Source organism: Cyprinodon tularosa, unplaced genomic scaffold, assembly GCF_016077235.1.
Source record: "Cyprinodon tularosa strain WSP-4 unplaced genomic scaffold, ASM1607723v1 ctg26, whole genome shotgun sequence".
NCBI classification, from domain to species: Eukaryota; Metazoa; Chordata; class Actinopteri; order Cyprinodontiformes; family Cyprinodontidae; genus Cyprinodon; species Cyprinodon tularosa.
The window spans coordinates 2,721,272-2,745,459 of record NW_024038961.1 but is presented as its reverse complement, the minus strand read 5'-3'; the positions used below and the strand labels follow the sequence as shown (position 1 = coordinate 2,745,459).

At 37.4% G+C, this 24,188-nt stretch overlaps 3 protein-coding genes across 5 annotated transcripts; 2 read left to right on the top strand and 1 right to left on the bottom strand.

Annotated features, from left to right (window-relative positions):
• Positions 1 to 2,981: 2,981 nt before the first annotated feature.
• efcab1 (EF-hand calcium binding domain 1) lies at positions 2,982 to 7,430 on the top strand. 2 transcript variants are annotated; one of them, XM_038288674.1, is made up of 7 exons: positions 2,982 to 3,127; positions 3,217 to 3,375; positions 4,281 to 4,289; positions 4,793 to 4,897; positions 6,683 to 6,834; positions 6,949 to 7,053; positions 7,134 to 7,430. In XM_038288674.1, the coding sequence occupies exons 1-7, from the start codon at positions 3,061 to 3,063 to the stop codon at positions 7,182 to 7,184; spliced, it is 648 nt and encodes a 215-aa protein (XP_038144602.1). In that variant the 5' UTR covers positions 2,982 to 3,060; the 3' UTR covers positions 7,185 to 7,430. The 2 variants fall into 2 exon arrangements, with proteins under 2 accessions (XP_038144602.1, XP_038144603.1); XM_038288675.1 differs by lacking the exon at positions 4,281 to 4,289.
• rbm48 (RNA binding motif protein 48) lies at positions 7,202 to 9,289 on the bottom strand. Its single transcript, XM_038288673.1, has 5 exons — positions 9,140 to 9,289; positions 8,295 to 8,485; positions 8,059 to 8,204; positions 7,445 to 7,959; positions 7,202 to 7,373 (listed from the first exon to the last, which is right to left on the bottom strand). Exons 1-5 carry the CDS (start codon positions 9,284 to 9,286, stop codon positions 7,311 to 7,313), a joined length of 1,062 nt encoding a protein of 353 aa, XP_038144601.1. The 5' UTR covers positions 9,287 to 9,289; the 3' UTR covers positions 7,202 to 7,310.
• A 102-nt stretch (positions 9,290 to 9,391) lies between these two features.
• pex1 (peroxisomal biogenesis factor 1) lies at positions 9,392 to 23,246 on the top strand. Of its 2 annotated transcripts, none has more exons than XM_038288663.1 (24): positions 9,392 to 9,600; positions 10,655 to 10,801; positions 10,940 to 11,023; positions 11,904 to 12,018; positions 12,117 to 12,781; positions 13,778 to 13,897; positions 14,012 to 14,132; positions 14,274 to 14,380; positions 14,492 to 14,577; positions 14,664 to 14,796; positions 17,504 to 17,600; positions 17,675 to 17,845; positions 17,945 to 18,099; positions 18,174 to 18,360; positions 18,457 to 18,623; positions 19,237 to 19,371; positions 19,462 to 19,526; positions 19,615 to 19,757; positions 20,929 to 21,032; positions 21,173 to 21,346; positions 21,453 to 21,695; positions 22,288 to 22,452; positions 22,597 to 22,730; positions 22,978 to 23,246. In XM_038288663.1, the coding sequence occupies exons 1-24, from the start codon at positions 9,493 to 9,495 to the stop codon at positions 23,057 to 23,059; spliced, it is 3,708 nt and encodes a 1,235-aa protein (XP_038144591.1). In that variant the 5' UTR covers positions 9,392 to 9,492; the 3' UTR covers positions 23,060 to 23,246. The 2 variants fall into 2 exon arrangements, with proteins under 2 accessions (XP_038144591.1, XP_038144592.1); XM_038288664.1 differs by having other exon boundaries at positions 22,600 to 22,730; positions 22,978 to 23,245.
• The last annotated feature ends 942 nt before the right edge of the window (positions 23,247 to 24,188 follow it).

The window sequence follows — 24,188 nt, the reverse complement described above, 5'->3', positions numbered from 1 at the left end:
TAAATCAAGGAAAAATTATCTTATTTTAAGAAAGATTAAATAATTTCTATTTTAATTTTGCAGTGTATGTTTTCACTAGAGGGATCTCAGGGCAGACTTTTATGGCCCATGTACTGATGTGTACAGCGCATGGGCACAGTACATGTGTATAGTACATTAATATGTTTTTTATTTGTTATACGGCGCAGAAACCATAATTCCGAAATCCCGTGGATCTAGTTAATTTCTTAGATTTTTTTTTTTACCTTTATAGTTTTATTTTAAAAATGATTCAAAAAGTGTTGGACTTTTAACTTCAGTTGTATTGAGATAAGATTGTGGTTTTAGCAATGCACTGATTGCAGTTTTCTGGCGAATAAACGATCTTTAAAAAGCCTGACATGCTAATTACAATTTTGACAAATACTGATATTCTCTTTTTAACAGCTTAAATAAAATTACAACACACCTTAAAATAATTAATCTCATGTTATTGGGGGAAAAAAGAACATGTAAAGCATTACAATCTTGTTTCAACTGCACAAGGTAATATTCACAAATATAAATGAAAAGCTTAGAGCACTTTAAGCTTTGCAGAAGTAGGTCAAATCTGGAGTTGAGATCGGTTTCACATCTCAGTACCGGTCAATCATCGATCTCCCAAAAGTAACAAAATCAGGAGCTATAGATTGGTGCACTCCTACTTTATATCTGCTATACCTGGGGTGTCCATAGTTGTATGTGGCTCTTTTGCTCTACCTCTCACTTAATACGTTAAATATATAGTTTTTTTCCCCCTTCTTCTAATTGTGTGCCCCCATGAAAAATATTGGCCCTAATTTGGTCCCCCACAGTAAATCTGGTCAACAACTGCCCCCGGGGCAATAAGCAACCCACTTATAGTGTATGGAGGACCAACTGTGCCATATTTAAAAATAAATTCAGAAATAAATAAATGCTCAATAAATAAATAAGCATGCAATTAATTGCCCCCAAAAATATAATCAACAATTTATCTGACTGTTAATTATTCTTCCCCCACTAAATGAAAAGTCAGAATTTAGTATTATCTAGAGACTATTAATAACAGGGGGAGAAAAGCAGCTTCAGACGAGCTAGCATGTGGTGATGTCACGAGTACACTTCTGTTCCAATTGACCCATATTTATATTGCGTGCTCCCATTCTCTCAGAGTCCAGACTTTTCTTCTCAAGAACATACTTGGCGAGGACACGAGTTCGTACTCACGTTCTTATGAATTGAGAAACGGCCTCTGAGTTCAGACTCGACTTCAGACTCTCCTCTCCTACTGTAGATTCGACATATGCAGTAAAATACTAACCAACCAATGGGCAGAAGTTGACTCTCTAAGACAGTGGTTCCCAAACTTTTTGTGCCCAAGGCACACCAAAGGACAAGTAAAAATCTCAAGGCACACTTATTGTGCTAAAGAGCATTTAAAACCTGTGTCATCCATCGTGTTTAGCAAAATATTTGTTATAATTATGTACAAATTCAAAATAAATTGTGACAAGACAACTATATTACTCATGAAATATTTATTAACAAAATATTCCAAAATTTTATTTGAAACTTCATCAAAATAGGCTTCATCAAAGCAGCCTATTTAAATCATGGTTCACAAAATTAAAAACGAAGCAAAGAAAACTAGTGAGACACGTGTGCCTGTCGGTGTGCACAGTTTTTTTTTATCCTTGGTGGCCCTGAGGAGAGGGCCACACGCAAGTCCTGTTCAACAGAGCGCCGTGACCTCCTGTTGTTCTTCATGTAAACCAGAGTAGAGAACGCCAGCTCACACAGGTAAATAGTGGGGAAAAAAAGAAGGTGCTCAATTGCGTGGCGTGAGATGTTTGGGTATTCTGATGCAGAAGCCAACCAAAACTGATCCAGTGGGAGCTCACTAAATTTGAGTTTTAATGTGCCCACTCCTCTCTTTCTTTCATTGTCAGTTTTTCTGTTGAAGATTCCTGGTTGAATGGGTCTCGGATCCAGTCGTAATCCTCAACGTCAGCAACATGTGGAAAGTAGCGCTCAAACCTCTCTTTTAAGCTCTGAAGGTGTTCGGCATATAATGCGCGCTCCTTTGCTGCCTGCGGCGCAGCTGATGCCAGCGGGAACATGTCCATCGTGCCACAGGATGATAATTCCTACCTGCGCATCTCCGTGGTCAGGGAGTTCTCCTTGAGTTTTTTTTTTTTTTTAGATTATTGTAATGTAGTTTGCCTCTGTTTTGTGAAAATGAATGCAAAGAAAGTAGTGATATGACCGTATAGGCTTTTTATTTTTCTGTTATTATATTGTAATGACCATACATGGTTGTCACAAAATTCCACGGCACACCCGCACTTGACTCACACCATCAGGGAACCACTGCTCTAAGACACAGCCTCTCCTCATTTGCACAATGAGGCAGAAATGCATACAGAAATTTAAAAACGACAGGCAGAAATAGTGTTGAAGAAATAAATAGGGTAAAAAACAATACAAAGGAAGAATAAACCAGACAAAAAAATACATATTTCACATAAATAAATACTTTAAAAAATAAGGAATACATAAATAAAGTTGAAGATTATAATGGACAATAAATAAGGTAATTATTACAAAGGGAATAAATAAAGAAGCTATTTAAAAGAGATATATACATTTATGTCTCACTGTTTAATTTAATTTCTACCTACATTTTTTTGTTTATTGTATTTATATTTATATATTTTTGGGGGCAATTAATATAATGCTTATTTATTTATTAAGCATTTATTTATTTATATATGTATTTTTAGATATGGCAGAGTTGGTCCTCCGTATTAGTGCCCCAAAGTGGTCAAAAAAAATTTGTAAGTCCATCTAACAGGCTAGATATATTTTCGCGTCAACTTTAAACTATGCACAGCACACGTCACAGACCACGTGAGCGTGAGTTCTGCACTGTTGCCATGGAGACGTCAACAACTCACACCTCCCTACATTAACAAAAAAAAAAAAAAAAAAAAAAAAAAGAGTACCGGTACGTTCACTACGAAAACGTTAAAGCTCAAGGAAGGTGTTAAAATAAGAGAAATGTCGGCTGAGAACAGGAAGGAGAAAAAAGACCAGGCTGAAACATTCTCGAAAAAAGTGGAACGTTGTGAGCTCCAACATTAACTCGTTCAGTAAACTAGGACCTTTTTGTAGTTAACCGCTGCTAAATGATCTGCTCCTTTTGTATTTTCCCAGTTACTAAAACAGAGATCGAGTGTCTGATCAAGCGCTTCAACGCGCTTCTGGCCAAGCAGGTCAGCCCATCTGGAGCAGCACATGGTCTGGATAAAGAGACCTTCAGAGGAATAATGCAGACCACCTTTGGGATAAACAAACCCCTAATGTTGGACGGAGGTAAAACCTTATTTTCCCTCCGATTGTATATTTAAAAAAATTGTTGGACTGATTCAAATCAGAATACAGACGTACCCACCGAGCGAAACTTGGTTGAAAACACATTATAAAGTTGACATGGTGTATGTATAAACGTCTACATTTGGTTACAGAGAGAGTTATGGCACACCGTTTTATGATAAAATCATCTTCTAACTATCCTTTGATTACTTATAAGATATCAAAGGAAAGGTTTTGACTATGAAAAACTAAATGTTGAATCCTGAATGATAATTTAAGATATCTTAAATTATATTACGACTATAGTGAAAATAAAAATGTAGATTTATATGAATGCCAACAACAAAACACATTATAACAACACTCTACAAAAACATAATTTCATGTACAGGTTTACTTTTTGTACATAAATCTTGCCCTTCTGAGGCTTTGTGAAGGCAAATTTGTGTTTTGCATGGCCCAATATGGTGTCACGTACCTAAATATAATGTAACAGTTTAATAACGGAGAAGCCATTTGTCAGCTTTATATTCTTTTTAATATATGAAAAAAAAATTTTTTTTCTGAGAATGTGTTTATTTAAGAGTAACTATGCAAATTAACAAACAATTAAAAAAGAACACTATATATTATTTTCCATGTGAATCCAAGTTTATTCGTGCTTCTTTGCCTTTTCTAAAAAGGGTTAAATCAAGAATACCTATAGGTCTCCCAACAATTGAAAAAGGAGGCAGGCAGTCAAGGCAGCAGAATAAAGCATTAGCCTCGCTGCATGCAGTTAGCCAAGCCTTGTAACTAAACCAGGTCCTGGAAAAAGACCGTATACCGTACCGTCTCCATCTGTCTTTGGACTACTGATTAATTTTGATGTTTGGCTGATCAGTTCCAAATGCTATCACATCCAGCTTCTCTTGGTAAGTTTGCTTTAAGGGACTTCACTACCGCAGCTGTCAATCAGCCGCGCTACGACTGTGACCACAGTTCTTGTATATCTAAAAAGTATATGAATATATTTCAAAATATTTTTATTTTATGATTTTAATTTTTTTATGCGTTTATCAAGGTCATTGGGTGGGTGGGGCGGCACCCTAGCGCCCTCTATTGGCAAGTCGCCACTGCTCAAATGACGTCAACTAACTTGTCATTTAAAGTCCTGTGGCAGGCCGATTTATCATAAAAAGCTGTCATTTTCAGATCGTGAACTACATAAAGACTATGACGGACTGACCAGATTTAGCCAAAAAAAGCAACGTCTAAATGATGTAAATATTTTTCTTGAAGTAATATTTCAGCATCAGACACAAAATTGCTTTAAATTGAAGTATAATAATTTATGTTGAATGTAAGATTTTGTTTATCAATAAAATACCAATGTTATTTTTGTTCTATTGGTTATTAATAGTATGTTCTTTCCTAGTTTTCAGGAATTTTGATGAAGATCGTGATGGGATCGTTAGTGTGGAGGAATGGATCAGAGGGCTGTCTGTTCTTCTTCGTGGGACGCTCGATGAGAAAATAAAATGCAAGTTTTCATCTCTTGTCTTTTTGTCCAAAATAATATGTCCCATTATTCAACAAGTAAACTACTTAAATCAGTCCTTCAATTTGTCATTAATTTAATCTGGAAAAATACAGGATTTGTCAATAATGTGATATATAGACCTAGAGAATACAGTATATGTACTTTTTTTAGACTGACCAATAAAAGCTAGGTAACTGCTCTAGGGATGTAAATTACACCCATCATGGCGATTCGATTCAGTATCAATTTCCTGACCCAACGATTCAATTATTTTCAATACTCAAAATACATCATCTGCTTTTTCCTCCGCCACGTCTATCTTTCCTACCTCTTCTTTCACCTCCGCTATCTCCGCCATGTCTGTCTTGCCTACTGTTTATGTGAGCGTGTGTTTGCAGAAAGAGGGTAGCGGCTAAAGGAAGTGAGGTAGGAGGGCAAAATAGGTTTAGCACCACCGCAGCGCGGGAGTCAGAATTATGTTCAGGAGCAAATGGATAAAAATAGACTGCAGGGGAAAAAAACATGAATCAATACTCTTGCTTACGTTTCGATGCATCGGATTGTCGGCCGTTGGATCGATGCATCGATACAAAACGATTATTATTTACACCACAAAACACTCTATTAACGGTTGTGCATTTTAAGCAATCAGATGTACAGTGTTGCTCTACTTTTCCAGACTCATTTCTATATTTTTGTTCTACATTTGCTATACAATTCAGGAGATTTGAGTACAAAGTATTATCTGTGTGCCTGCGTGTATAGAGGTGGTAATCCTACAAATAATGGAACAATAGTGAAGTTGGCTTCTAATATTTAGAGTTTGCCAGAGCATCAATATTTTCTATGCTATCTCAACCTACTGTGACTTTATACCTTGTCTATTAAAGAATGGTGTGTCTAAGAGTGGAAAATTGTAGATTCTCTCAACCAGTTAGAAACTTAAGTGCCTTGTTCTGTAAAAAAAATACTATCAATAGCATTTCTTTTTTTATTGTTTTGACCCCACTTGGGCTACGCGTGTAAGAAAATGGATGGATGGATGTTTTGGAAACCAAGGCCAACTTTAACATGAATTTAAAGTTGAAAAGAGACAAAATAGATGCTTCTGCACAATTCTCCTTTCTATTTTTCAAGGAGTGTGTGTTCAGTGATTATAAATCCAGATAAACACAACTGTCCAAATTCAAATTATTTGCCAAAATACAAATCAAAAGTCAATGTAAAACCACTACAGTGATCAAGCATTAATAAGACTGATAGCTTTCAGGAAACAGAAAAATGCTGACATATCAAAAACTTTACGTTTGTTTTTATTTCCATAGTTAGACAAAATTGGAAAATGGTGACGCAGGCGACCCGGGTTCGAATCCGGCCTGTGGTCCTTTCCCGCATGTCTCTCCCCCTCTCTCATTCCCCCTTTCCTGTCAGCCTACTATCAGAAAAACGAGCCACTAGTGCTGCAAAAAGCTAAAAAAAAAATATCAAAAAAATTAGAAAATGGTAAAAAGAAGAAAAAAAAATCCATACCTTTTTTTTTTTTTTTTTTTACTTTCCTTGACTTTAACCTTGGAAATTAGGATCTATTGGAATGACCAAATAGACATCTTCAGTTACTTCCTTAAGTAAAGCAAAGGATTCATTCATTACATCTTGAAACCTAAGTTAAAGGAGTTTTGGAATTTAAGTCCAAGTATGTTATAGAAATAATACATTTTTTAACATAGTGGCCTATTTGGGAAGGCGCACCGTTTTATTAACCTTTCCTATTTTTTTCTCACCCAGACTGTTATGAAGTGTATGACCTGGATGGTGACAAATTCATCACCAAAGAAGAGATTTTTAATATGCTGGATGGGTGCTTCATCAAGCGGCCCAATGAGAAGGATCCGAAAGAAAGGGTTAGAGATTTGGTTGAGACCTCAATGAAGATGATGGTGAGAAGATCACTGTGCACTTTTATCAGCGCTATGGAAAAGCTTTTGGTTTTATCTTTTTAAAAGTCAAACAACATAATGTATGTTTCAAACCTTGCCTTCTTTCACCATCAGGACCACGATTGTGATGGCAAGCTGTCATATAAGGACTTTCAAAAATCAGTGCGTAAGGACAAACTCCTCCTAGAGGCATTTGGAAAATGCCTCCCTGATCCCATGGTAACCTCACAATTATGGAAATCTTAAATCTTACATTTATGTAAGATGTTCTTAATCCAATATTTCTTTTTTTCTTCTAGAGTATTGAGAAGTTTGAGCGGCTTGTATTTCAAGAGCAACAGGGTCAATGAAACTACCCACATTCGTGTACACTTTCAACTCTGTTTTTATTTTATTATGATCTAATGTACTTTGACTTACAATGTTTAAGAAATGAAAGATCCAATTTACAAAACATTGGTCGATGTCTGTCCAGTTTATATCCGGCGACGCGGTTTGGCTTTTTTCTGAATAGGTCTAATATCTGGAGCTGATCCCACCTAAGAATTAGACAGACAAAGTTATGTCATAATTTGTTATTTATGTAAAATAAAAACAACTGAAAAATTACCTGCTTCATTGTGCTCCTGATCAGGTTGAGAGTTGTGTTTAAAGAGTCATCTTCCATGTCAAGTTTTGGTTGTTCTGGTAGTTTAGGTCCAATGAACGGCTCATTTTCTCCAGACACATTCACTGCACTCTCATTAGACTCTTCTATTTTACGCTTCCTGTTCTCCAGGTGAGCAACCCTTGGAGTAAATAGTCTCCCTTCTGGTCCTTGGTCACTCTTAGAGGCGGTTGGGTTGGAGCCAAAACTCTCCAACTCTTGCTGTTCTACGTTGGAAATGGCATTATGCAGAGTCCCCATTTTGTCTTCTTTTTGTACAATTCCACTGTGATTTTTCTGTCTGTATGAATTCTTGAGTTCTTGGGGAGGCAATGGCAGCGGAGGAAACTCTGAATAGTGGCTCGGGGCTGAAGCATCTCTTGTGTTTTTATTTTCAAATGTTTCCTCATGTCGGGCGGGGATTTTCACTGATGATGCAGGACTCTCTTGAACAGCATCTGTCTTTTCTTTTTCTTTTGCTATTGGAATAAGAAAGAAAAAAATTCCATATGGGAAAAAACGCAAAAATAACGTATACATTAATTGAATTATTCACTTAAATACATTTAGTGAGATACCTCTATTCCGAGCGGCTCTTGCTATAAAACTCCTCCTGTCCTGCAGCTTCAGCCGTGTGTCCTCTACTGTCTCATATTCTGGGACGTAGCACACATGCAGCACACTACCGTAGAAACTCTTCTCATCCATGTTACGCTTTGCTGCCCTGAAACAACACCATTTTATCAAAATCATTCAGCAGCTGTCCTCGGCTTCATTACAGAACCCTCATGACAACAAGTCCCACATAGCATACCTAGCACTTGGTAGTCTTTGAAACTTGACAAGGTAGACCTCTGTGAATTCCTCAGCGGGATATTCATCCAGGGGTCGGTACTCCTCCACAGTGCCGTACAGCGCACACAGCTGGATCAGCTCCGTCATCACACCGATGGCTGGAACCCCTTGAACCATCAGGTAACGGGATTCCAAATTCACAGTGTACACCTGTTAAAACAAAACAAATGTGTTACAACTGGGTATTTACTGCTGATTTCTGAAAGCATGCCCCTCTTCTGTGTAATCACCTCCCATTTTTATATGTGACAAAAGTATATTTTATTATTTTTAACAGCTCAGGGTTTTTTTTATATGTAGGCCTCTGATATTAACTTTTTTTTCATAGAAATTACTCAGGGCTCGAAGGTTTTGTCTTTAGCTGTATCTCTTTTCAGGACATGATCACTGCCAGAGATGTTAGACTTAAACAAACTTTATTGTCAATTTATATACAGTGTGTGTAAAAAATGACATTTTGATGCAAACATTTTTTATCAGTAAATGAGCGGCTTACAACAGTGAAATAGACATTTCAATTTATAAAGTGTAGCAGCATGCAACAACTGCACGATACATGCAAATATTGCATTTATAATGTGTTTTCCTTTGCTCATTAAAGTAATTCTAGCCATGCGCTTTAGGTGTAGTTGTGTTGCTGCTATTAAGGGTTCATTGCAGGTGTACTTGAGACTTGTTTAGTCTTGTAAGATAAAAACCCTTGTGTTTTAAGGAAAGTCTTGTTTAAATTAACTGTAGGTGCAACGATACAATCTGTAAAACACTTTTTAGTTTGTTATTTATGTATTAAACGTGCGTCATTACCTTAACCGCTTTAGCCTTTCTCCCTTCCCGGTATTTCGGTCGAGAAATGCACACCTTCTGCTGTTCATGATGTTTGTAGACTTCTGGGCTTCTCCAACAGTCCGGTTTGTTGTTGAGCGGGGCAGCCATGTTTGTAGTGCAATGCATTTCCGATCGGTGGCCTTCAAAATAAATAACACTTGGATTAACGGACGCGTGTGTTTTTTTTAAAGACCTTTGTCAAACCTTTTATTTTGAAAAACATACCGAGTGTCGTTTAGTTTGGTCTGACTAGAATCGATTGAGAGCTCGTTGCAAAGTAGCTGGAGCAGCTTCTCTGTCGTTTACAGAGCTACTTTGGCAATGTAAATAAAATGTTTAGTAGTCAGGGCATTCAGGCTGTAAGAGTTGTTTTTAACAACGCTAAAAACTGCTTTCTTCACCTGCCATTGACGTTGATATCGCACCTTTCCTTACAGGAGGTAGGTTAGCCTAGCTAAACCACTACATTTAAAAAGTTAAAAATGTCAATAGTGTCACTCTTTCTTTATGTCTATATATGCCTAACGTGATATTTTTATTTCCATATGTATGTTTTGTTATTTTCTTAAATAATAGACTAAATGTTGGTAATTTAACTGAATCCTTATCCTAAATATCAATAATTATTTCACTTTCTCTGTAAAGACATAAATCTTCATGAACCAGATTGATAGCGTTTAGAAATCAAATTGAACTACATCTTTTCGGTAGCTTGAGAATTCGCAAATCTCGCAACAATTCATCTCGTTGCATAGTATCAAACCTCTTATCAGGTTCTCCTAAAATATACTTTTAATCAAATAATTTATCAGACTTACTTTACTTTTTTTTTTTTTTTTTTTATTACCAAATCAAAATCTGAAAAAATTAGCACTCATCTATATTAATATATTAACCCCCTTTACTCTCATATATGAAATTTACTGGAACTGTCTGCAAAATGTCAGTTTTTACACATTAAAAAAAAAAGGATCTTTTTTAAGTTATTTAAAAATTATAATAATGTTAGAACTGTAAATATACAGTCATATGTTTATATTACTATTTTTAATGTATTTATTACTGTTTTCAATGCTGCACTTTAAAAAAATGCAATTATCTAGAGCTGTTTTAAATGAAATTTATTTTTGTATACACTCATGTATACCAAATAAATCTAAGTTTAAAGTCTAAATTTTAGATCAAACTGACAGAGACATACCTCAAAAGTTAACTTTCCTCTTCAATCAAAGGGGGAGCCACACAAAAACATGTTTTTTTTTTCTACATGAAAAAGTTGTTACTCTTTTGCTTTCTTTAGTTTTATATCCTGTTGATAAGAAAAAGTGGAGTTTTTGTTGTTTTTATCAGAGTGAGAACATAAATCAGGTGATAGTAGAAACCTGTTCTTATTTTCTTTCTAAGAGGAGCATGTAGGACCCTCCAATTCCATATTCTACCTACACTTATATTCTTAGTTCGAGGGGTAGCACACATGTTTTCTGTCTTTTTTAGAATCAGGCCTTGGAGCTTTCCTGGGGCAATGGGCCTGCAGTTTTTCTCAGCTGGACCCGAAACAGGGTGTCCTCCGACCCACAGGACCACAACGTTGAGCTGTGCTGGCAACTGGGAGAGAAACTGGGTCTGAAAGACGGAGAACAAGTTGAGTTTATTTGTTTCTTGCTTTGCTGTTTTACTTTTACCATAGGACACACAAAAAGAAAAGAAATCCTTTGTTACATTAAAGTGATGTCAAAGCAGATCCTATTGTTGTTTAATTGATGTTGTTGTTTCATTCAGGCTTTTCTTAAAGCATGTCATCAAGTTTCATCTTTAAGTCAGGTGTTTGTGGAGCCTCTGTCAGCTGATGACTGGGAGATCTTGGTGAGTGATGGTAACATTGTATCTCAGTCTTCAGAATAGCTGCAGTGCCTTACAGAAGTACAATCAACAGTGGAACATTTTTCCCATTAGAATCATGTTGAAGTGCGTCTGGCTGTGCGTTTATTACAATTAACTTGAAATTTATAGCATATTTAAACATCAGCTTTCAAGTTTTCCCAAAGATTCTTTACTGGGCCCATTAATCAACTTTATTTAAGCTCTGCCTCTTCTTTTAGAGTGAACTGGACCTCAGCCCCACTGTCTTTCCTTTTATTCCCCTATAGTTAGCTGAATCTGCCTTCTGATAAATGTAGGCCCACCTGGGCATCCCCAAGACATTATGTTCTCATTAACCAGGAGCAGGACACATGGTGCTGGTTTTCTGCTCCATTTAGCATTTTGCTAAAAAGTTCAAATTTGGGTCTTATTTACTTGTCTACTACATGCATTTTGGGAAGTTAAAATGGATAACTGATGCCTAGTTTTTAACCATGACATTATTCTTGTAGCTCTCCCATAAGGGCCCCATTTATGGACTAATAGTTGTCCTGAGGACAGATTCTTCCACTTGACCTGTTGATATCAGCAGCTCCTTCCAGAGTCATCTTGGACTTATTGAGCACTTTTCTAAACACTCTCTATGTTCTTACAAATACCACTATCAACATACATTATTAAAAAATGTAAAATGATCATAATCTCCCTTTAGTGTCACATGAAGGTTTCACATACATTTAGGTTAGGTTTATATAGTTTTCCTGGACTTAATAAATGTTTATTTTTCTTTGATTGTAAGCTGTTGCTCTTCTTAATCTAAATGTATATCCATGTCATCTTTTGTTAAATTTTGTTCTCTCTTTCATGTGACTAACCCTTCCAGGAGCTACACAGTTCTACATTGGAGCAGCAGCTTCTGGATCAGATCCGAGTGGTTTTCCAGCATGCCGTGTTTCCTGTTTGGGTGAATAGGCAAACAGTAATCTACATTAGAATAGGTATGGTTAATCTGGCTGTTCATTTATATCCATGCGGTCATATTTTGTCATTGGATAATACTCACAAGCACCCTGTCATCTATCTTAATTCAACGCAGCTTCCATCTCTCCATTTGCACCATTTGGACGTTTGGAGCAGTTCACAGAACTCATGGTATCTCCGAAGATCCGATCTGATATCGGCAACCTTGATGACGCCAGCACAAGATCTAGCCTTGATCGGCCAGATGCCAGCCAGTCTTCCGCCTCCAAACCAATATCAGATAATATCCCCTGTTCTGACATCAGTCAACATCGGGGAGGCATTACTGACCTGAAGAGCTTGCTCCGTCATGTTATAAGGGGCTCTTACTATCAAGTTAAAGAACATCCTCCTGTACCCAACATCCCTGTCATTTTTCCCGACTCCATCTACAGAGTGTGCGGTTTTCCTCCGGATCCTCTTTGTACCATAAATCACATTGCTAATGGAGTTATTCACATTTTTCCCTGGAGCCTTAGTCTGAACACAACAATTAGAGGAGGGCAATCTGTTGTGACATATGGTCGTCTTTTTAAAGTATTATCCCCGAAGGAAGCGAAAGAGAAATCAAAGCAGGCCACAGAGAAAAGGAAGAATGGAGAAGGGGAAAATGATAGAGGTATGAATCAAAGAGAGGAGGCAAAAGGGGAAGAGGCCACTGTGGTCAGGGTGGTATGCCATGAAGCTGAGATGTTGGAGAGAGGTCACAGCAAGGGGAAGATCCATAGTGGAAGAGTGTGGGTGAGGAAAATATACATTTATCCAAACTTATAGGGGTCAGAGTATCACTGAGTCTAAAACGACTTAAGTTTTATGTTAATTATTCAACTTTATCCTTTTGCAATCAAATAATGTACCTTAATGTATTTTATTCAAGCAGCACTAAGTAGTGCATCATTTATAATTTTTTTCATTACAAAGTTATAAATGAAAATGTTGCATGCAATACGTCCAACACTGTAGAACCAGCTTTTATAGCAGCTTTAACTGCAGGTCTTTGGGGATTTCTCTCTAGTATCTTTGCACATCTAGAGACTGGATTTTTTTCCCTTCAGAATAGTAGGGCTGGACTGCTAATTAGTTTTGCAATAGAATCAAAATTAAACAAAATACAGTTTTGAAATCAGAGAGGCACTGAAGTTTGGTCCCATGTTTAACAAGATTAAGATATTTATTATTTCATTCTGGGCATTTAGTGTGTTTTTTCCACCACACAATAGATGGTTTGTCATTTAAACCATCTATTGTAACGCTGTGTATTTTGATTTCTTGAGCTGCTGGAAGGTGAACTTAACCTGCAGTCTTAAGCTTTTGTGACCTTTAGTTTTTCTTGCAGTCTTGTTCTGTATTTAAACCCACCTAGTTCCTCATGATCTCTGTAGAGCTTTGTTTTTGTCGACTCCCAACAGGGTGATGCTTCACCACCTTTCTCAGCCAAACTATTGCGTCTTTAGGGTCATGTGACCCATCCAACTCCTTCCACATTTGCTGCTTTTGTGTAGAATACTCCTTTACGGGGAAGCTGCATTCATAGTGATCATCCATCCATCCTAGCAATGCATTAATTTGTTTTGGTGTATTAGATCAATTCTCAAGATTACATACAAATAAGACATATAGGTTTGTGGGGCTTTTTTTGTATCTAAAAGTTAAAAAAAAACACGTCAATATATGAAATTTTAAATTCTTTTGCAAGGCACTGTGTATATTCTTCAATATCTGTTCTATTTTTCTCAGATACCACGGCCTCTGGCCTGCAAGTTGAACATCCAGCCTCATTCATCAGTCAGAATTAAACCCGTGAAATCAGTCGTCAAAGTAGCCTCCGACATCCGTCTACAGCCTCTAACATCTCTGGTAGGCACCGGAAAGGAGGCTCACGACTTTGTGATTGCATTTGTACAGATCCGTAACAAGATGTACAGCTTTAATATATGCATATAGTTGACAATTTTTTTTTCTTTTGTTCAGCTTGAGGAAAATGATGATGAGATCCAGACAACTTTTCTCGGCTGGCTGCACACAAAGAGTCATGAACCTTTGGCATGTCTGACTCCACGCTCTGGCACTGTCCTCCTACACGGAAATGATGGTGATTCAGTCTTTTTACTTCTGCTACAAGCTCTGAGAAGTGGAATAACAAAGCAGTTTGACATCAATCTCTATCTATGATGGATATGTCATTTTTTCATAATAAATATATATTATTTTTTCCCCCTTTTTTTTTTTATAGCAAAGATGGACTTATGTTTGACGGTGCTGAAACCAGAACCAGAGAACGATCCTCCAGATCAGATGTTTCTTTTAGCACCCACTGTTCTCCAGAAGGAAAACATACAGGTTAGAAAGTGCATTAAACCCCCACTAACACTGTTTTTTTTGTCTTGTTTTCTCTCAATGTTTTCTTAACTTCAACGCTTACCTACTTCTGTGACATTTTGTGAATTTCAGGTGAGCAGACAGACGATGGGACAGCCTGCTCCAAATACTAGTACTGAAGCAAAAGAGATGGAGCTCCTCTCACCTAAACTACTTGGGTAAGTTATAAAAACAGTTTCAGCTTTAAATTTTTGTTTTAAAAAAAGTTACCCTAAGATGTTTAAACTTGCTGCTTTTATTCTAGTGGGATTGGAGACCTTATAAAGACTGGATTCCAGTTTATTTCCCACAACCTGCTGGGTAGTCCCCTCTCAAGGGAACTTTGTTCCTTTGGGCGGGGACTCAAAGGAGGAGCACTGCTCATCACTGGTGCCAAGGTAGATCTTTACATTTTAAATTGCCATTTAAAAATATTCCGTCCTCTAAAATGTTCCCTTTACAACTACATGCTACAATGTCTTTCTCTAGGTATTATGTAATGGATTTTACATCCAAGTTTAAATAGCATTAACATTTGCATTGTGTTTAGTTTTTTAATTCTATTTTAGTTTTAGTGTATTCGTATTTTGTACTATAGTTATAGTTTTAGTCATCTATGTAATCTAGCTTATATAGTGGGGAAAGATTAAAAAAATAATAAATGATAGAAATAAAACCCAGATAAGAACAGTCTGCTGAAGCAACACAAATGACCCGATTGCCCTACCGGCCATCTGCTGGTGTAATGTGGTACTGCAGGAAAAAAGGAAAGCAGATACCAAAAATTAGAACTCATATTATAAGAAAGACACAAACTAAAAGCACATTCTCTCTTAAAATTTAGTCAGTTCTGAATAGTTTTGTGAACTCGTATTACAGTTCCAGGCAATTTTCTTTTCTTTTTTGTTCATAGTTTTATTTATTTATTTTTTTTTATTTCAGTTAAGGGAAGTGTTCTTTACAATTCTCGTTTTTTGTTTTAGTTAATGATAATAACCTTATCATATGTATGTGGGAACTGAAATATAGGCTGAAAAATAAAGAGTTTATAAAGAAAATCAACAGAAAATAAAAATCTAAAAAATTGGGTGTACATTTTGATGCAGCCAAAACCATTTAACTGTATACAGTATTTGTTTCAGCTTTTGCTGGTTATGTAGGTCTAAATCTGAAAGCTGTTTGTCCCATTATATAATAACTCAAGCTAGATCAGTTTCCAGGTGGATTTATATCTGGGTCTGTATTCATACAGATTATCTGTCCTCTCGCTAAGCTCCTAAAAAAACCTGAAATTTCCTGCCAAGGAGTTTTAGCTTAAGTGCTACTCAATGTAAAATTACTTTTTTTTTTTTGCATTTAAACAGAATTTTCTTGACTACCTTTTTTTTTTATCATAGTCTTTCATGTGATATTTTTTTACTTCTGCAATATCTGTCTAAAACCACCTCAGTGCTAATTAGCTGAATGGTGACTACTGCAGCTGATTTTTCGTACTGGTTCAAACGGTACATGCTGATACATGCTTAGTCACAGGCTCAGCCATGCATCACCATAGTCCCCTGTTCCACCACACTCTAACATATGCCTCCATAGACATGCTGTCCTCTGCCGCCTCTGCAGCAGCGGCTTCAGGCTCGACTGAGTCAGCGCCTTGAAGCAAGCCAGTCAAACTGTGTTCCCTAGCATCTCAACCCTCCGTGACGTTATTACCAATGTCCCTCTACTCACACTCCATTCGTCAATATGTACTTAAACTTGTAGAGAGTGTGAATTTATAGATAGATTTTCCTTAATTCTTCAAGAGAGTCTGGCTACAGACCTGCGCTGTCAGGACCCTTTATGGCAGACCTGCAAAACTGGGTCTCCTGCACTGTCAGGACCAGAAGTTTATTCCACAAGTTGTATTTGAAACCTTCGGGAATAGCGCGCAGCACGTGTTTGCTGCCAGATTAGAGTTTATGAGTTAAACTGAGCATAGGAGTGTTTTGAATTAAAGAGTAAACCAAAATCCTCATAGGATAGCCAACCTCCAAATACCCTTTTCCATCCAGTGATCCAAATACAGAGACGTATTTCTATGTAGCACATATCTATTATTCCAGATAAGAGTTTGGTGGGGAGTGAAATTGTGCGTGTACATAAGTTTCCAGCATAACAACACGGGGAGTTTATATACGCTAGCTTTTACTTTGAAAGTCTTTGAATAAACTTCCGGTTCTTACAGTACATTAGACCTCAGCTCTGCAACCAGGCTCCTGACAGTGCAGCTCTGGCTCCTGACAGTGCAGCTCTGGCTCCTGACAGTGCAGCTAAGATTTATTTAACTATGATTCATTTAACTTTTTAGGTGCTGGATCAGCCAAACAGAGCTCCCTGTTTCACCACATTCTCTTTGGCTTAAGGTGCTTTGTGACAAACCTTTATATTACTGAGAGAAACTTCTAAGAAAAATCTTTGAAAAATTATCTCACTAAGAGTTTCTTTTAGCCTATGAATTCTTTGTGAATCCTTGAATCCCGATAACATACTTTAAAAGTTGATTTTCCAAAATGTAGAACAGTTCAATGGGTGTGAATACTTTAGTAAAGTACTGACGTTGACAAGAGAATTGGTGATTTTAAAAGTGGGGGAAAAAATAAAGTAGCATTTATTTTGTTGTTAATAACAATAAATAACAACACCTACCATAGCTGCTCCATTATTCAGAGGTCACCACAGCATATATCACAACTTGCTCGTAGAATTAGTCTGAATTAACCCTAGTAGTTTTAACAATGATGATAATAACAAAATAATTCTACAAACAACTGAAAACAGACAGTATGGTTAAGCTGTTCCCCAAATGGCAGCACAGTTGCAATACTTAACTTCTTAAGTTAAGATCCCTCTTCTTAAAGGGGGGTGCGAATTATTTGAAAACAAAAGAAGGATTTAGTTTAAAAATATTTATTAGGAACACAGAAAAATTACCCCAAATATGTTGAGGAAACTAAACGTTAATCATCTACTTGAATATTCTGAGATTATACACAGGCATGCTATTTGAATAATGAATATATATTTGTTCTGATTTATGTCAAGTATCTTTCCTGTTTTCTTTCACAGGGGAGTGGGAAGAGCTCTCTGTCCCGGGCCCTTTGCAGAAAAGCCAGAGAGGATTTGGATGCACATGTGGAGGTGTTGGACTGCAAAAAGCTTCAAGGTCAAGAAACATTTCTTAACGTGGAAAAGTATCAGATGCCAGCAGAACCTTGATAAGTTTCTATTCAATTTTAGGCAAAAGGGCCAACACTGTGAGGCAGGTCCTGCAGGATGTTTTTGAACAGGCAGAGTGGGGACAACCCTCTGTGGTCCTGCTGGACGACCTGGGTCATTTGACTCACGCACCATCATCAGCTGAACATGAGCATGGGCCTGAGGCTCTCCTGCAGCAGCACATTGCACAAAGTCAGTTTTAAGAAAAGAAATGTCTATATAGGGCTTGAGAGCAGGCATTAAAAGATTGGGTCTTTTTTGATATAAACCAGTATCTGTTCTGGGCTGCAGGTTTGTATGATATAGTCGATGAGGCAGTGCTCCACTCCAGCCTGGTATGTCTGATCATCACCAGCCAGAGCGAACACTCTCTCCACCCTTCTCTCACAGAAGTCCAGGGATCCCATCTCATCCAGGGATTTTTAAACATCCAGCCACCAGACCAGGTCTGAGCTAACATCCCCACATTAACACAGAACGGTATAAGTCGTATAAACACTAAGAAAATGTTGCTTTGCAGGCCCAGAGAGCTGAGATCCTGCACCATTTGATCCAGAGGAAGCCCTTCCTGTCTGAGGAGAGCTTGAAAGACCTGGATCTAGAGGCTGTTGCCAAGAGGACAGAGGGATACACGGCCCAGGATCTCACTGTGCTGTTGGAGCGTGCAATCCATGCTAACACAATGCTAAAAGGACCCAGTGATCAAGGTAAAGCCTTCAACAAAATGGATAATAAAGTTACTTACTTATTATGATCTGTTAAATTAATCAAAGTTTGTATTTGTTTGCCCCTTTATTTCTCAGCTGTCTGTCTGTCATGGAGGGATTTCCTGCATGCTCTCAGTGGGTTCACTCCTCCATCACTGTGGGGCGTGGAGCTTCACACTCCGAGCGGTGTTGGACTAGAGAAAGTGGGAGGGTTACGAGAAGTGCGACAGCAGCTGATGGACACCATCCTGCTCCCTGCTAAGGTTAGGAGGCGACTCTTCAGAGCAACGCGCTGCATCAATCCTCAGACTCACAGCTGCAAGCTGAAGTAGAACTATGGCTGCAACTGGCCATTGTTTTGCTAATCGGATAATCTGTAGATTTGTTTTTTCCAATTGATCAATTTATAATCGGATGGCAAAAGGTTTCTTAAATAGTTTTTTAGAGAATTAAAACAGGTGAATCTAAAAATTCTATTTGAGGAGCTCTGGATAGAGCATATTGACAGATGAAAACATTTTTATTTTATCTTAAATGCAAAATATAAATATTTTTTCTTTCATTTTGCTACAGTCACTCCTAAGTATGCTGATGTATAAGCTAAGGGCGTGTTATCAGAGTATCTATATTCCAGTTAACATTTAATCGATTACTAAATTAGTTGAGGATTATTTCAATAATCAGGATTAATTTGATGAAATGTTTCAGCCCTAAATAGGAACTTTACAGCATTGGTTAATGACAAGTGCTTTGTTAAGATGCAGTGACATCATGCTGCTTTCAGATTGACAACTTTTCAGTCGTTTTATTATTAATGTCTCATCATAGATCAGTAATGTCCATTTATTTATTAAAGTTTATTTTTTTGCTCTGCAGTATCCCATCCTCTTCTCCAACCTTCCTATTCGGCATTGCTCTGGAATCCTTCTCTATGGAGCTCCAGGTACAGGGAAAACGCTTCTGATCAGGGCTGTCGCTAAAGACAGCGGTATGAACTTCATCAGCATTAAGGTAGCTCTGCTTGCATCATCTTAAGGGCTCAAGTTTTGTGTTTGAGGAGAACAAGGACTTGTTTATTGAGATAAACTATTGCACATGCAGGGACCTGAACTTCTGAGTAAATATATCGGAGCCAGTGAGCAAGGAGTCCGTGACGTTTTCCAGAGGTAAACTTTTTTTTTTTGCAATATTTTAAACCTGTATAGAGAGGATTAAAGTTGCAATCATTCTAAGCACCTTTTCTCTTTGCTTCAGGGCACAAGGTGCCAAACCTTGCATCCTTTTCTTTGATGAGTTCGACTCTTTGGCACCAAGAAGAGGCCATGACAGCACGGGGGTAACAGACCGCGTGGTCAACCAGCTGCTTACCGAGCTGGATGGGGTGGAAGGACTGCAGGGTAGGCTCAAACATCACTGCATCTTTTACCCTCTAAGCTGATGTTATTATAGTTGTTTCTTTTTTTCTTTCTTTTTCTCTGTTATTTTACAATATTTAAAGGAACTAAAGGTTTCTGCTTCAACAAAGCTACTGTGCTACCTTGGTTTCCTTTCTCTGTCGTGCCCTTTGTCACAGTGTTGTAGCAAAACTTGGCAACAGTCAGTTTCAGCCCACTTAAATAAACTGAAAGATAATAAAAGCATCACAGCTCTTTAGCCTTTCACCCTCGTGCTTGACAAGAATTATACTTGGTGCTGTAAACTCCTCCTTTTCTAGCAAATTGCTTTTTCAGAGTTCTTTATTTGCTAAGCGGTGGTATGAGGTGAACATCCTTTACACACTTGATAGAGATACTCTGAAGTGGTAAACAACTCTACCTAGCTTAATAGACAGTCAGTTGCAGGTGGGAGTTTCCTGCTGGTGTCTTTTTTTGCGTCTGTATTGTGTAAACAAACACCTGACTGGAGCAGACCAGAAAACAGCCAAAACTCTTGCTGTTACAGAGACGGTCAGACGTTTTCAGTGATCAGTTAATCTGTAGTTTTTAAGGGAGCAGTCGTGCTTTCATCACATTTCTGCCTTTTTTTTACTTTCATTATTACACAAAGGTACACACTTAGTAATAAGTAACACATTAAAAACTGCACTTTTCTTATTTCATGTATCTGATCTTTAACACAAATTAGAATTATTTTGGATTCCTTCATAGTCTTGGTACCTTCAGAGCCTAATTAGAGGACTTTGTCAGGCCTGGATTAATTTTCACAGCACTTCAGAATATGGAAAAAATGTTTTTTTGTTTTTTTTTTTTTTTTACAAAACGTTTTATTTATTTGTTTTCAATACCAGTGGCTCGTATTTTTTTTCGACTGTAGGCTGACAGGAAATGGGGTATGAGAGAGGGAGAGAGGCACCCGGCAAAGGACCTATCAAGCACAACACCCAAAACATTTTTTTCCTATCAATCCTCTAAAAATATGATCATATATTGTTTATACAGTTCCTCAAGATGACATGTTTAATAATTATAAAAATTATAATTAAAATAATTATTAAATAAGCCAAATTGCAACAAAAATAGATTTCTATAGACATGTGGATCTTATTTCGACATAATGTGGTTTTTCTAGGAGTGTATGTGCTCGCAGCCACCAGCCGTCCAGATCTAATAGACCCAGCTCTACTGAGACCAGGAAGACTGGACAAGTCCCTCTATTGTCCTCCTCCAGACCAGGTGTGTAGGTTTAATATTCAATCATCTGCTCCATTCATTATTATTTTTTATTATAGTCACCCCTCCAATAGGTATTGGATTAAAGTCTCATTGCTGCTTTTGTGTCCTGTAGTTAAAAACTGTCTCCTTTATGTTTTAAGGAAGCTCGTATTGAGATCCTGAAGGCTCTAAGTTCTGGCCTCTCTCTCGCTCCGGATGTTGACCTGGAACAGCTAGCAGCAGTGACACAGCACTTCACTGGAGCAGACCTAAAGGCTCTACTCTACAACGCACAACTAGAGGCCGTCCACAGCTCAGGCGTCGGCACATCACAGGTATTAGGTTGCTTTGGACTGAGAAAACAAAAGGCAAACTCTTGCAAATCATTTTGATCCTCTTTGCTCTTGTAGTTTTAAACGTTAACCTTGTTTTGTTAATCAGGAGCTGACCTCGGTCTCAGACAGCGACATGAGCCTGTCTTCCATGATCTTCCCAAATAACACCAGCAGCTCAGATGACTCTGTCGGAGAAGGAGACCAGAACCTAGTGCTGGACCAGTCGATGAGTCATCTGGAGCCTGCAGAGCTACATGTGGAACATGAAGAACAGCACGCTAACGTCTGGAGGCTGTACTTTGGAAGCTCTTTTGAGTCAGAGACTGAAAACTCACCAGTTTCTAGACGGGTGAGCTTAAATTGCCTCACGGCAGAACCTGTTCCACGTTTCGTTTTATACATTATCGCAGTTAAAACATGATTTTTGTAATTTAGTGGGATTCTACTGTGACTAACACAAGGCATTTCTTCATTATGAAGAAGAGGAAAAATATAACCTTTGTCTGTATATTTCTTTTTTCCCTCAAATAAAAATGAGAAGTGTGACTTTAATTTGTAAAATATTTAGGAAATCAGGAATTATTTCTGTTTACATTTACAATCATGCACCACCTTGTTCTCTCACACACAATCTAACTAAATATATGAATGTTTGTTTAAATGTAACAGAATTTGAAAAGCATTTAATGGATCCTGGTACTTTAGCATGTTACTGGGTACATCTTGTATTAGCATATTTCCAACATGTCTTCTGAGGGAAAGTCTGCTCAATCTTCAGAAATGTCCTATAGATGTCACTGCATCTGTGTCCTTATCCTCTAACCTTTCTCCAGCGTTGTCTCCAGATTATTATTATTATAACAACAGATACTAAAAATACTTTGTCATTTTGACTTAATGCATTAATATAGTCTCTGTTTAAACATCTACATGTTTAACAGGACTCACCTTACGTCTCTGGACCCAACTCCAGAGAGCCAGTCAACAGCCTCCCTCCGGCTTATATGTCATCCATCCAGACGGGATACAAAGAGCTCTGCTCTGAGCAGCTGGAGCGCCTCCAACAGGACATCAGATGCATCAAGAATAGCTACAGGAAAGGAAATGTAGGTGAAAGCAAGCCATGAAAAATTGTAAATTATATTTTTTGCATCTTATCAGTTCTAATCTCATCAGTTTTCTTATTTCAGATAACTTATTCTTAATTCCAGCAGATTTAATCCTTTACCTGTCTGTGTTTATTTCCTGAGCAGGAAGAATTGGTCTGGATGCGTTCAGCCTCCAGCCAGCTGGGCCTCCTGCTGTCTCAGGCTCACATTAAATCTGCCCTGGCTGTGACTAGACCCTCACTCAGCCCAGCCGACTGGAGCAAATACAGTAAACTGTAAGTGCTAGCTAACCAGATGACTCTTGGCTAGATTAAAACTCAAATTAGAGCAGTAATGTATCCGAAATGCTTTAGTTTATCAGTTATCAGGGTAATTGTAAGCAGTTATGAAAAAGATGATAGAGGAATGTCAATAAAGTTTATCATCAAAGTAATCGAGTACTACATTTAGGTCTGTCTAAAGAGAAATGTTTGCACAATTTATTTTCAGTTTATCTCATCTAAACCCGATTTTCCCTTTTAGGTATGAAACGTTTGGAGGTTTAGAGGACAAACTGCATCCACGTGTGCAGTTCACACCAGGACAACACGTCACTCTTGCCTGATGGCTTCATTCATCTTAATTTGTTTCAGAAATTTAAACTTGATTGTAATTTTTTTTTCCCCCTACTAATGTATTTAAATAAAAGGTTTAGTTTCTAATATGTAATTATTGCACATATGTATAAATGTAGATCTTTTATAATTCCAAAAGATAATTATTAAAAAAACAATGGTTATCATTTTTATGTCCAATTTTTCTTTCAGAATGTTCCTTTGAAGTTTAGAAAAATATCTGAATTTCATTTGATCATTTTCTAGATGTTGTGTGGGGGGAAATAATCATGAAGAAATGTATTGATTAAAAAAAAATCTTGATTCATAAATACTAAATACCCAAAGAGAAATTAACTATCATAAGTCTTAAAAGATTAGTTAAAAGTGCAAAGAGTACACCAAAAGAATATTTATTTCTGAACTTTACATAATGATATCAACCCTTTAAAAGATTTTTGTGCCTTAAAGAAATTACAGGTTTTACAGGATGCTCCAAAACCTTATTTAGTAAAGACAGAAGTGACATACTTCATAGGAAGGATGGAAAATGCTTAGAATCCAAAAATGTTGCTTCTGCGAGTTAAAATGGAAGAAGTCAGCTAAAGTGGCTCTGGCGTCTGATTAGGATGCCTCCTGGGTACGTCCTTTTGGAATTTTTCTGGGCATTCATGCTGGAAGGAGACCTCAGGGCAGAACAAGAACTCACCAGAGGGATTATAAATCTCTACTGGCATCCTGGTCCCTCAGGATGAGCTTTAGTGGAGATGTCTGTGACTCCCTGGTGGAAAGATATATGGAGAAAAATCCAACAGAATAACATTGAACAGTACGATGTGAACTGTTTGGATGAAAAGGAACTGCTCAGGCATTTTTGTGGCCTCAGTAATGTTAATGAGGCCTAGCAGGCGACAAGTTTATAAGGAAAACAAGTCGAGTCATCAATGTGAGTGATTAGGAACTGTCTACTCAAAAGAAGTGTTGTTTCAATGACTTTGAGTTAAAGCATATTTTATATGTACACATCTGTTAGACTGATTTAAAAATTTGAGAAGCTTTACACAAGTTTAAATGGTTATTAATGTGTTGAAATGAAACGTAAGCCTCAGAATGATCAAATATCTGGATTACCCTAATGGG